At 41.9% G+C, this 12,816-nt stretch overlaps 2 protein-coding genes across 2 annotated transcripts in view; both read left to right on the top strand.

The window, feature by feature from the left end:
* LOC136666520 (uncharacterized) overlaps positions 1-1,326 on the top strand; it is a 7,520-nt gene extending 6,194 nt beyond the window's left edge. The window contains exons 11-12 of the mRNA XM_066644757.1: positions 32-64; positions 526-1,326. Of these exons, the coding sequence (XP_066500854.1) occupies positions 32-64; positions 526-578 (86 nt within the window). The 3' untranslated portion in view covers positions 579-1,326. The remainder of the gene's footprint in view (positions 1-31; positions 65-525) is intronic.
* A 2,887-nt stretch (positions 1,327-4,213) lies between these two features.
* LOC136666385 (uncharacterized) lies at positions 4,214-12,702 on the top strand. The gene is made up of 12 exons (XM_066644528.1): positions 4,214-4,322; positions 4,612-4,671; positions 5,217-5,297; positions 6,013-6,087; positions 7,670-7,729; positions 7,861-7,941; positions 8,560-8,640; positions 10,289-10,369; positions 11,452-11,490; positions 11,584-11,652; positions 11,747-11,779; positions 12,591-12,702. The coding sequence occupies exons 1-12, from the start codon at positions 4,283-4,285 to the stop codon at positions 12,641-12,643; spliced, it is 753 nt and encodes a 250-aa protein (XP_066500625.1). The 5' UTR covers positions 4,214-4,282; the 3' UTR covers positions 12,644-12,702.
* Positions 12,703-12,816: the final 114 nt, after the last annotated feature.

Genomic DNA, 12,816 nt, shown 5'->3' on the forward strand with positions numbered 1-12,816 from the left:
TCATTTAATCTTTATTTACATTTTTATGAAGGTTCTACCCCAGAAATTCTGGTCCAGTCTAAAGGTGGGTAGCTTCAGAACTTTTAATGTGTTGCTTCCCTCCTGTTCCTCAGCGCTCAGGACCCCCACAGAGCAGGTGTGATGTGGTGGTGTATCATTCTCAGCGCTGCAGTGACACTGACATGGTGGTGGTGTGTTAGTGTGTGTTGTGGATCAGACACAGCAGTGCTGCTGGAGTTTTTAAACCCTGAAGGAGGTGCAGCAACAAATGAGCAACTATCTCTGAGTGGACACAGGGTTTAAAAACTCCAGCAGCACTGCTGTGTCTGATCCACTCTACACCAGCACAACACACACTAACACACCACCACCAGGTCAGTGTCACTGCAGCGCTGAGAATGATCCACCACCACATCACACCTGCTCTGCTATATGATCACCTTAGCTAAGCCGCTAATCTATACGATACTGTACAGTTGTTTCATTGTTTTATTCAGTAATTATTTACTTATTTTTCTCCCATAGGCATCTTTATCTGCATGATCAATTCGCTGGTGTTATCAGTCGCAGAATGCTAACAAAACAAACCCAACGCCATGTTTTTTAAAAAAACCATCCAAGTTTTATTTTCTGTGTTTCTTCTTTATCTTAATTTTACTTGTTCAGCTGAGACTATCCCAGCATCTAAAGTTTATCTTGTGTTTTACCCTTTAGCTAAAGCTACTGTCGCTAACATGTAATGGAGACTTGTGCTGCCTTCAAGTCACTAACAAAATTTCTCTGTATGAGTTCAGATGTCCTAATTATGAGTTGAAATGCATTCATGAGGCTGCTGCCTCTCTGTTAAACCCACCCATGGCAGACTCCGCCGTGTCTGAAACACTTGCATTATATTAAAATACTGAAGGGGCACCACAACGCTTTTTGCTCCAGCACCTCCAAAGAAAACCTTTGCTTCATCTAAACACTCGATTCGGCGCCTTTCTTAGTCAGAGCCTCAGTAGAGAGCATTTAGGACGTTTCAGACACTGGATCAGTGTTTTAGCGCCATGACATTTTGTTATTGACACATCCCCCAACTCTGAAAATCTGGGCTCAAGAAAACGTGAGTTTCCTTCCAATAAACACGTCCCTCTTGCGCTTATCTCAGAATTAGAGTTTACCACAGGACTTAAAGGCAGTACAACACCACAACAGTTAACATTATTTCAGAATATTTGGAGTTACTCAGGATCAACTACACTGTGCTAATAATAATAATATTAATTTTGTACATTCTGAGCTGTGATTTCTGACTATGATGGTAATAAAGTACACCAACAGACATTATCCAGTTCAATAAAAATGATTGGGTATTGTGTAAAGTGTGTGTGTATGTTCATAATAATGCTCCTTTAATCTAAGAAACAAACCTGCTGATTCATCCTGATTAGATTCAAATGAACTGAAATTACCTCTCAGATTTTGTCCCATATCTTTTAACATTTTCGGACTGGATAAAGGTAATCCAGATATCACAGGATAAGGATTTCTGGAGAGAGAGACCCTCTGTGGCCTTCTGCAGGACAACATTTTGCTGAAATGCGAATGCTTTAAGGAATTTACTGAAAACAGTTTCTAAAGTAAATCCGTATAACGTGTGTCTTCAGAATTTGTCGATCAGCTTTAATCTGAGTCTCAAGGTCAGAAGGTCATCCTGGTATTTGGTATCAGATTATCCAAGATTTCTGTTTAAAGTTTTGAAAACTCAATTGAAGCATTTAATTAGGGTTAATTAGGGTGACCAGATCTGAGATGGTGAAAAAGAGGACATGTCTCGGGGGGGGGGGGGGGGGAACATGGGAGTTTCTTTTTTAATTCATCCGAGAACTTACATTTACGTTTCAGCACAGCTGCTCGAGATGAGGGTAGGTACATGAGCTTTGCCTGACGTAAACAAGGACTACTGACATGCAGACTGACCAATTAAATGTTTAAAGAAAAGGTTATCGACCAATAACGGTAGCTCTGCAGTCAGACCGTCCAATCAGAAGATTTTAGGCTACTTCACCACGCCCCCTTCTCACTCAAGCGAACCAATCGGAGTAGGGGAGGGCGGGACTAGTTTGTGAACGAAACTTCTCGAAGTTCTATGTAAGCTCTAGAAAAACAAAATCCCGCACGTTTGTGAAATTCCACCCGGACATTTTTTTAAGTCTAAAAAAGAGGACATGTCCGGGTAAAAGAGGACGTCTGGTCACCCTAGTTTAATTCTGTTTAAAGGTTAGAAACCAGACCCAAACCTTCAGCATCAACAAACATGTCTGTTCTGAAAAATCCAGTTTTCAAGTTTAATTCAACTAGACTAGATATATTTTTAAAAGTTGTTTAAGAGCGTCTTTTAAATGCAGTAAAAAGCATTTTCACAATGCAGTGTCAGATGGTGAGTAAACTATCAAACAAACTAACTCTTAACCACCTCATGGTCTACAAACAAAACTAAAGACATCAAATGCTTAGATTTAAATTGCACATTAGCCATAACTTAAAGACCAATAGTGTTATTTCTTCAAAGTTTTTTGTGTCTAGTGCTAATGTTAAATTAAAGCATTGAACTCAGTTTAATTTTCATAGTGATTTTCACAGTGCAAGTACAAGTCATAAAGCAGCTTTACAGGATCCCACTCAGGGAGGGGATGAGGCATGAAAAACTCCCTCGTGGAAGCAGGAAAAATCCTTGAGAGGAACCAAACTCAAAGTGAACACCTCTTCCTAACTCAAGCACAACAAATAAAACAGCAATTAAACAGAATAAATTATATAAAGTGAATGAAGAGCTTTGGTCATTTAGAGATAGCTTATGTTTTGAGATGATTCATTGCTAAACCTGCTTACAAACTTCTCCACCAGCAGAAACAAACAAACAGAGTGTACCGTGGACACCATATTTGACTAAAGCAATCAAAACAGAAACAGTCAAATAGGGTCTAAACCAAGAGAGTGATCACCTGAGGGAAGGGAGTCCTAGTTACTCTTGTCAAAGCAGCTTTTGCTGCAAAAATATGCCAACAGTCCACTGACATGCTGCAACAACAACTTAGTACCAACATTTTTTTGATCAAAAGATCCACTGTCATGAGTTTAAAACCCAGTTTAATGGAATCTTCTTATCTCTCGAGTCTCTTGCTGTGACTCAGTGGATGATTATTTACCACCTGCTGCTGCTTATGATTCTAAAAAGCTGTGCTGATGAACAGATGATCAGAATGTTGAGCCTCTACGCTGAGGTTGTATAATGATAGTCCGTGATGAAGGCTCATACTGACATGTGTAAAGACACACTGTCCACAGTGTGAACACAGGCTTTAATTTAATTTAAAGATGACCAGAGAGAGTTAGCAGGTATTTCTCATGTCGCTGGGCCTCAGTCTATGGAGGAGATTCTGAATCAGTTTGAAGGCTTCAGATCTGGCAGCACTCTGTTTATAGATGTCTTAATATGACTTTTATTTTTTTCATTTTGGAATGATGTATTGATCTTTTTGTAGTTTTTTATAATAGTACAATTGTGTTTTCTTGATCCATCGACATATTCTATTGAGCCATCTGTTTAATTCAAAGATAAGAGATTTCTGGAAGGACAATAGAGGGCTGCAGATATTTATTTATATATTAATTTATTGTTACCACTTCTGGACAGGTAGTGTATTCCCTGTTCTCTACCGTATTATACACACCTTTACTTGTTCAAAACTCCAGTAAACTGATTAAGGTAAAGATTCACCTGTGAAAAAGAACACGCCCACCAGTTTAGCTTTCACCAAAAGCCTCACCTCTTATTTCTAGTGTGTTTAAGATGCTCTGGTTCATTATTTCCTGGACAGAGGTAAGTCTCTCTCTCTCTCTCTCTCTCTCTCTCTCTCTCTCTCTCTCTCTCTTCCTTTGTTCTGTCTCTATCTCTCATCTTAAAAATAATGAATATCTCTGATTTTTAATTGCTAAATTTATCCAGAAGTATGTTTTTATTCCATCAGCAGATCATTTAACTTGAGAAATAAAGACCACAGTGAGTGAAATAAGACACATTTTCTGGGTAAAAGCACTTTTAAAAAGTAAAAACAGTCCAGAAACTGAAGAGTGATTGTGTAATACTCCAGCAGCCGTCTCTGAATGAGGAATATTAGAGATGTTCACTAGGTGTGAGCTGTTTTCTCTCATTAAGAGATCAGTTTAAGCTGCAGTTTTGCAGTGATGCTGTTGTGTTTGCAGTGGACTCACGGAGACTGTAACCTGCTGGATCAGAATGTGTGTCTCACACCCTGCCGCCCTGCTGTTGGTGTTTGGTAAGAGATCCTTCTTTAACGGTTTATTTGCATCTGATCCGTTTATTTATTTAGTCTGATCCATGTTAATTACAGCAAAGTAGAAGTGAAAGCAGCTGCACATTAAAAAGAAAGAAATGAAAGAGAAAGAAAAAAAAAAACTTGTGGAACCTGTATCTGGGTCTGACCAATGCAGGTAATGTCTGTTTATACAACAATGTTAGCACAGCTGTCTGGGCTCACTCTCTCTCTTTCTGTCTCTCTCTCTCTCTCTCTCTCTCTCTCTCTCTCTCTCTCTCTCTCTCTCTAGCTGTGACATCTATTCAAGTTGGCGCTGTTGAATTCCCAGTGCTCTTTAGGAATATTCTGGGTAAGATCTTGAAGAACATTTTGAGCCGGGTGACTGTCTGTGAGGAGTGTGGTGTGTTCTCCCTGTGTCTGCGTGGGTTTCCTCCGGGTGACTGTCTGTGAGGAGTGTGGTGTGTTCTCTCTGTGTCTGTGTGGGTTTCCTCCGGGTGACTGTCTGTGAGGAGTGTGGTGTGTTCTCCCTGTGTCTGTGTGGGTTTCCTCCGGGTGCTCTGGTTTCCTCCCACACTCCAAAAACACATGTTGGTAGGTGCCAGGTGAAGGACTGGCGCCCCCTCCAGGGTGTGTTACCACCTTGCACCCAATGATTCCGGGTAGACTCCGGACCCACCGCCGCCCTGAACTGGATAAGGGTTACAGATAATTGTGTTGGTGAGGAATCAGCTGAGCTAACACAAATAGGCAGTGTGCCACAAGGGGGCAGTCTTTTGCTCAAACTGTGCTTTGCTCTCAAACGCCCACTAAGAGAACAAAGCCAAGCCCTGAGGAGTGTCTTTACCTTTGCAGTGTTTTCTCTGCAGTGATTCCAGCTTGTGTCTCCTTTCTCAGGCTGCATAAAGGACCAGTGCTCTGAGATGATTGATGATTGCCAGCAGCGCCATGGGGAGGCTCTCACAGAGCAGCTGAGAGGTGCTTTACCTTTCTCTTTGTATTTTATTCTCTGAAATCCAAACCCAGTGTTAATGGTTTAATGTGCCTGATATGGCTTTATTACTGGTTACTAGGGATGCAACGATCTGATGTTAGGATTGGGCAGCTGTCTGATAGGAACAGAATTTGCTGGATCAGGTATTGGATAATTAGGACAATCTATGTACAAACAGAGGGCTTTTTTTTTTTTCAAAACAATGGACACAGGAAGTAGAGGTTTGATGATACTGAACTATTCTGGCCCACTGTATATGGTGGCTCATGTAATATATTTCAGAAAGGCTATACCCTCACACACACACACACACACACACGTGCAGAGGAGCTTTTCCAGTGTGACCAAGTCTGTTTGACAGTGACGAAAGACTGACCAAAACATTATAACCATCACAGTGTAGCTCTCAGTTCCTTACACTGACTTTCACCTGCTCCAACAACAACTTCAACAACTGGTTGTTCACTCAGTGCCTGATTTACCACCACCTCAACAGGGCGCTGTAACCAGAATGTCTTAATTCACCGGACAAGGGTTGTATTCTAGTGCACAGTAAATTCACTCATGTTAAATGAACACTATTAGTGTTAACACTGTTAGTGTAATAATTTAACACTCTCAGTATTACGTTAACACTAATAGTGTTGATTTAACACAGGTGAATTTACTGTGTGGCTCATCTGTGTTTGTCTTTTGTAGGATGTGTTGCTGAAGGCTGTACGAAAAAGATCTTCGACTGTACGGACTGGTTTATTGATGGCCTTATGAACCCAGGTGATTATATATAATTTATAAACACACACACTGAACAATCACTAGATTTAGGAACATGTACGTGTGGTACCTTGGACATAAAGTTTATTTTGTCTGCACCACTGACCACGATGAAGCACTTGTAGCTACAGACTGTGGTCCATCTGTTGCTCTGCATACTTTGTCACCCCCCTTTCCCCCTGATCTTCGGCGCTCAGGACCCCCACAGAGCAGGTGTGATGTGGTGGTGGATCATTCTCAGCGCTGCAGTGACACTGATGTGGTGGTGGTGTGTTGTGCTGGTGTAGAGTGGATCAGACACAGCAGTGCTGCTGGAGTGCTAAACCCTGTGTCCACTCTCTGTCCTCTCTGTGAGACACTCCTCCCTCGTTGGTCCACCTTGTAGATGTAGAGTCAGAGACAGTAGCTCATCTGTCGCTGCACAGTGTGTGTCGCTCGTCCTCTAGTCCTTCATCAGTGACACAGGAAGCTTTTTATTGGTGGAATGTGCTTAGGGTGAATCTAATTTCACCCCTTAGCCCTATACCTCTGTTTCTCCTTGGTGGGGGTGGGGGTCAGTTGTTGTTGGGGGAGAGGGGTGGAGGTAAAGTGTGAGGGCTACATGGCTCTTTAAACTGAGATGTCTCAGAGTCAAACCTAGTGACACCTTGTGAATCAGCAGCGAGGCATTCTGCAGCGCCCAAAGTGCCCCAGAGGTGTCAGTGTTTCCTCCTTTAAACTCTATGAGCCACAGTGTATTATCTGAGTTTAATGTAGTTTCAGTGGATTATGGTCTTTACTTCAGAACGAGCAGAAAACATAGATGTCATTAGAAAAAAGCAGCTGATTTCAGCTTCTTATCACAGAAGGATGGGTTTTAATACATGGTTGTGGAAAGTTTTTACAGTAAATCCTGCCCTAAATGTAATTATGTTAAAGTCCAGAGGCTCTGATATCATTGCACACTCACAGCAGAGGGCAGCTGAAGTGCTGCTCTTTTCTATTTCTGCTCTGATGACGTATCAGGAGTTTGAAGCTGTAACTTGCCTCTAAGGGGCAAGAAGACACTTTAAACAAAGGTATAGGGGGAAAAATAACACTGTCTGGACAATGTTGTTGGGGACAGTGGACACAGTGCTGGGCAGTAGAGGCACAGATTTCTCTGCAGTGTTGGAGAATGTAACCAGACGTCTCCATGTCTCCATCACACTCCCAGTGTTTTATTCCCTCTCCTCCTCCAGCAGCACCTCCTCCATCTACAGAGTCTCTGTGGAGTGATGATGATGATGATGATGGAGGACAGTGTCCCTCACAGCGTCCTGCACGTCCCTCTCCACCAGGACTGGGTTTAAACACCACCCCTTTCTCCCAACTACAGTCCAACACCAGCCCTGTGTCCCCCACCGTCTACTGTCCTCACTTTCTGTGTTTCTGTGTTCACTGCTTTAACTCCAGACAGAACCCTCTCCATCACTGTGTTTATCAATCAGAGGATTCTAGTGGCATTGTGGGAAATCCATTCCTGATTAAAGGATGAATGTGGAGTGTATGGTCAGAGCTGGGTCTGTATAAAACCTGGACTTACTTTAACCTGTGTGTTCAGATTCTACAGGAACAGTCAGTAGTCCACTCAGCTTCGGTGAGAAATACAGGCAAGACATTGGTTAGTAACACAGTTCAACAGCATTGCTACACTCTGTCTGTCTTTACCTGTCTATCACTATCCATCCATCCATCCGTCTATCTACTAAAGTAAAACACAACAAAGTAAAACCATTTTTCACTGTGTAACAGAGAATGTAGCGAGTGGCATACAAAAAGGGTTTTCCCACTGCTTCCAGCGTGAAGACTACTGGGATCGACTGGAGTGCTCAGGTAAATTTACTACGTCACACACTACACCTGTCTCTTCCTTCACTAAACACTGCACTTCTACTCGGGAACCTCGGGGAGTCGCATCCATCTCTCGCACTGCACCTCATCCCCTCACTCAGTCACTGATGCTCTGTAGTGTGTGTATAGTAATGTGTGTGTAGTGTGATGTGTGTGTGTGTGTGTGTGTGTAGTGTGATGGTGTGTGTGTGTGTGTAGTATGATGGTGTGTGTGTGTGTGTGTGTGTGTGTAGTTTGGTGTGTGTGTGTGTGTAGTGTGGTGTGTGTGTGTGTGTAGTGTGGTGTGTGTGTGTGCGTGTAGTGTGTTTGTGTGTGTGCGTGTAGTGTGGTGTATGAGTGTAGTGAGATTGTGTGTGTGTGTAGTGTGGTGTGTGTGTAGTATGATGGTGTGTGTGTGTGGTGTGGTGCACGTGTGTGTGTGTGTGTGTGGTGTGGTGTCACTTTGTGGAGTGTGATTGTGTGTGTGTGTATGTAGTGTGGTGTGTGTGTTTGCGTGTGTGTGTGTGCGTGTGCGTGCGTGCGTGTGTGTGCGTGCGCGTGTGTGTGTGTGCGTGTGTGTGTGTGTGTAGTGTGGTGTGAGTTAATCTGATGTTTTTTCAGAATGTTTACTGGAAATGGCGCTGAGTTTAACAGAACAAGACTCCAAGGTGTTTTCGGTGATCCTCGGGATTTCAGAACCAGGTTCAGTTCCTCTATTTAGATTTTTATTTTTTTGATATTTTTTTACAACCTACTATAAAAGGTGACATTGAAGGGTTTGTTTTGGGAATATTGAGCATTAATAGACTCTGATGCACAATGATGGACAAACTCAGTGTTTAACAGTGGAAACGATACAGAGCTCAGAACTGAGAGAACAGAAAAAACAGGACACAGAGAGAACTGAGAACACAGAGAGAGAACTGAGAACACAGAGAAAGAACTGAGAACACAGAGAGAGAACTGAGAACACAGAGAAAGGAATGAGAACACAGAGAGAGAACTGAGAACACAGAGAAAGAACTGAGAACACAGAGAGAGAACTGAGAACACAGAGAAAGGAATGAGAACACAGAGAGAGAACTGAGAACACAGAGAAAGAACTGAGAACACAGAGAATGAAATGAGAACACAGAGAGAGAAGTGAGAACACAGAGAAAGAAATAAGAACACAGAGAGAACTGAGGACACACAGAGAGAACTGAGAACACAGAGAGAACTGAGAACACACAGAGAGCAGAAAACACACAGAGAGAACTGAGAACACAGAGAGAACTGAGAACACAGAGAAAGAAATGAGAACTCGGAGAGAACTGAGAACGCAGAGAGAGAACTGAGAACACACAGAGAACTGAGAACACACAGAGAGCAGAAAACACAGAGAAAGAACTGAGAACACAGAGAGAGAACGGAGAACACTGAGAGAGAACGGAGAACACAGAGAGAGAACAGAGAACACAGAGAGAGAACGGAGAACACAGATAACTGAGAACACAGAGAGAGACCTGAGAACACTGAGAAAGAAATGAGAACACAGAGAGAACTGAGAACACACAGAGAGCAGAAAACACACAGAGAGAACTGAGAACACAGAGAGAACAGAGACGACAGAGAAAGAAATGAGAACACAGAGAGAATTGAGAACACAGAGAGAGAACTGAGAACACAGAGAGAACTGAGAACACACAGAGAGCAGAAAACACAGAGAAAGAACTGAGAATGCAGAGAGAACTGAGAAGACAGAGAGAGAAATGAGAACACAGAGAGAACTGAGAACACAGAGAGAGAACTGAGAACACTGAGAGAAAACTGAGAACAGAGAGAGAGAACTGAGAACACAGATAACTGAGAACACACAGAGAGAACTGAGAACACAGAGAGAAAACTGAGAACATTGAGAGAGAACGGAGAACACTGAGAGAGAACGGAGAACACAGGGAGAGAACTGAGAACACAGAGAGAGAGCTGAGAGCACTGAGAAAGAAATGAGAACACAGAAAGAACTGAGAACACACACAGAGAGAACTGAGAACACAGAGAGAGAACTGAGAACACAGAGAGAACTGAGAAAACAGAAAAAAGAGTGAGAGCAGTGAGAACAGAGTGAAAAATGAGAACAGAGAAGACAGAGAGAACTGAGTGAACAATAAACAGTGAGAACAGAAAAAACTGTGAGAATAGAGTGAACAATGAAAAGAGTGAGAACAGAGAAAGCAGTGAGAACAGTGAACAATGAAAACAGTGAGAAACCACAAGGAACAAACCAATTCTAATTTCAGAAAGGTCCATTTAAGATTTAACAGAGTATAAATAATAATTCAAATTGGATCATTTCTCCTTTAATCTAAAGCTGTGTGCTGGCTGAAGAGTGCTCTAAAGCTGGGGTTCAACTGCTTTTACAATGTGGATGAGAATTACTTCACTCTGGTCGGTAAGTGTTTACATCTCTGCTGTAGAAACATTTCTTCTTCATTCTTTTATGTGGTACAGAGATCTGAAAGGTACTCCCACCCAGATCTGAGAGGATGCTACACATTCTCTGCTCCTGCTCCTTTTCTCCCCGGAAGGAATGGAGAAAATGAGCAGTAAAAGGGGAAATGTAAAAGAACTGATATCAAATATGATGTTGATATTGATAACAGCCAATCACAGTGCTCGATTCCAGTACAGCCCTAATACTCCTGAGTCAAACAGTGATGGCTTTAAGTACAGCCACAGTACTCCTAATTGTGTTGTGAATGTTTAAAGGGAACATCTATGACTGTGGGGAATTGGTCAGTGTATGGGACAGTTCCACCTTAATGAATGTAACTGTAACAGCAAAAATAAGTCAGTGTCACCCCCCTATGGAGCAGGAATAGAGCAATATCCTCATCTGCCCTGAGCAGAGAATTTGTAACCATTTACTGACCCATTAGGAGAGTAGGCAGCAAAATTGCATTACAGTATCAGTTTCTGAGTCATGGAGAAGAGGACCATTAGGAAAAAGCAGTCATTTTAAGGGTATTCAGAAGAACACTCTGTATTAAAGCTTTTTTTATACGATGAGGACCCAGGCTATAAAACACAGGGATAACATTCTCCATCACAACAGATTTCCATCACAGTCTGCCATTACCAGGTCAGATGCTTCATGAGGTTCTGTCAGAGCTGGGGTGTGCTGCTGTGTTGTGGAGTTTAATATATTAATGATCTGTCTGAATTACTAAGGATTAAAATGAGCCAAAATTAACCACACTCTTTGAATTGAAATGCATCCGAAATATAGGCAAGTCGACCAGGCCGTGCTTCTAGTGAGACATCACAGCCACTGAGCACATGTTCCTGTTTTTACTGCATTTTTAAACAATGCTGACTTTTCTGGGATTGATGACTGTACGGAGCTGCACTTTTTTATATAATGGTGCAAAAATAATAAATTATAACTTTCATGAATAACATTTAGTAATTTGGGGTGGTGTAAAATGCTGTAATTTTATCAATGTAATAAAATTACTGTTTTTCTTTTAACAGACGACAACCTGAACAAGTATCAAAGCATTTACCAGAAAGGTAAACAATGTGGTCTAAACTCAGCTTCACTTTTACTGCTGTTAACCTTAAGAACATTATTATTCACTTTAATACTCATTTTATTTGTTCCAGAATACACCAGATGTTCCGTGAATATATTTAAAGACAAGAAGTGCTTCCAGATGTTCTCTCAGATTTTTGGTAAATAAAGTTCAGTGGTATTTATTTTTTTATTTATTCACATTCATTAATGACAATCAGGCTTCATTTAATCTTTATTTACATTTTTATGAAGGTTCTACCCCAGAAATTCTGGTCCAGTCTAAAGGTGGGTAGCTTCAGAACTTTTAATGTGTTGCTTCCCTCCTGTTCTTCAGTGCTCAGGACCCCCACAGAGCAGGTGTGATGTGGTGGTGGATCATTCTCAGCGCTGCAGTGACACTGACGTGGTGGTCGTGTGTTAGTGTGTGTTGTGCTGGTGTAGAGTGGATCAGACACAGCAGTGCTACTGGAGTTTTTAAACCCATCAGTGTCTGGACTGAGAACAGTCCACAGACCAAAAACATCCAGGCGACAGCGTCCTGTGTCACTGATGAAGGACTAGAGGACGAGCGATACACACTGTGCAGCGACAGATGAGCTACTGTCTCTGACTTTACATCTACAAGGTGGACCAACGAGGGAGGAGCGTCTCACAGAGTGGACAGAGAGTGGACACAGGGTTTAAAAACTCCAGCAGCACTGCTGTGTCTGATCCACTCTACACCAGCACAACACACACTAACACACCACCACCACGTCAGTGTCACTGCAGCGCTGAGAATGATCCACCACCACATCACACCTGCTCTGTGGGGGTCCTGAGCGCTGAGTAACAGGGGGGAAGGGGGGTAACAATGTATGCAGAGCAACAGATAGACTACAGTCTGTAAGTGTAAAGCTACAATGAGTTGATTTGATTAAACTGGAACATCATCACAGTCAAAATAAGCCTGGGCAAAGCTTGTGTACGATAAGCTAGGTTATACAAGCTAAACTAAAAGAGCTAAGCTGTGAAGTTAAATTACAAGACATACATTTTCAGTTTCTGTGTTTTATTCCCTAATTATTAAATAATTCATTTACTAATTCTCTCCTAGGACTCTTCATCTGCATGATCAATGCACTGGTGTTAGCAACCACAGCATGCTAACACATGGAGGAGGAAAATAAAAACAATCAAAACAAACCCCATAATAATTATGTTCTCAAAAAGTTTTATTCTCTGTGTATCTTCCTTTTCTCAAACTATGTTTCAGCTGAGATTCGTTCAGCATTTGAAGTTTGTTTAATTACTTTCTCGTTAACAAGTAATGGAAGCTTATG

Source organism: Hoplias malabaricus, chromosome 14 (assembly GCF_029633855.1).
Source record: "Hoplias malabaricus isolate fHopMal1 chromosome 14, fHopMal1.hap1, whole genome shotgun sequence".
Taxonomy (NCBI): Eukaryota; Metazoa; Chordata; class Actinopteri; order Characiformes; family Erythrinidae; genus Hoplias; species Hoplias malabaricus.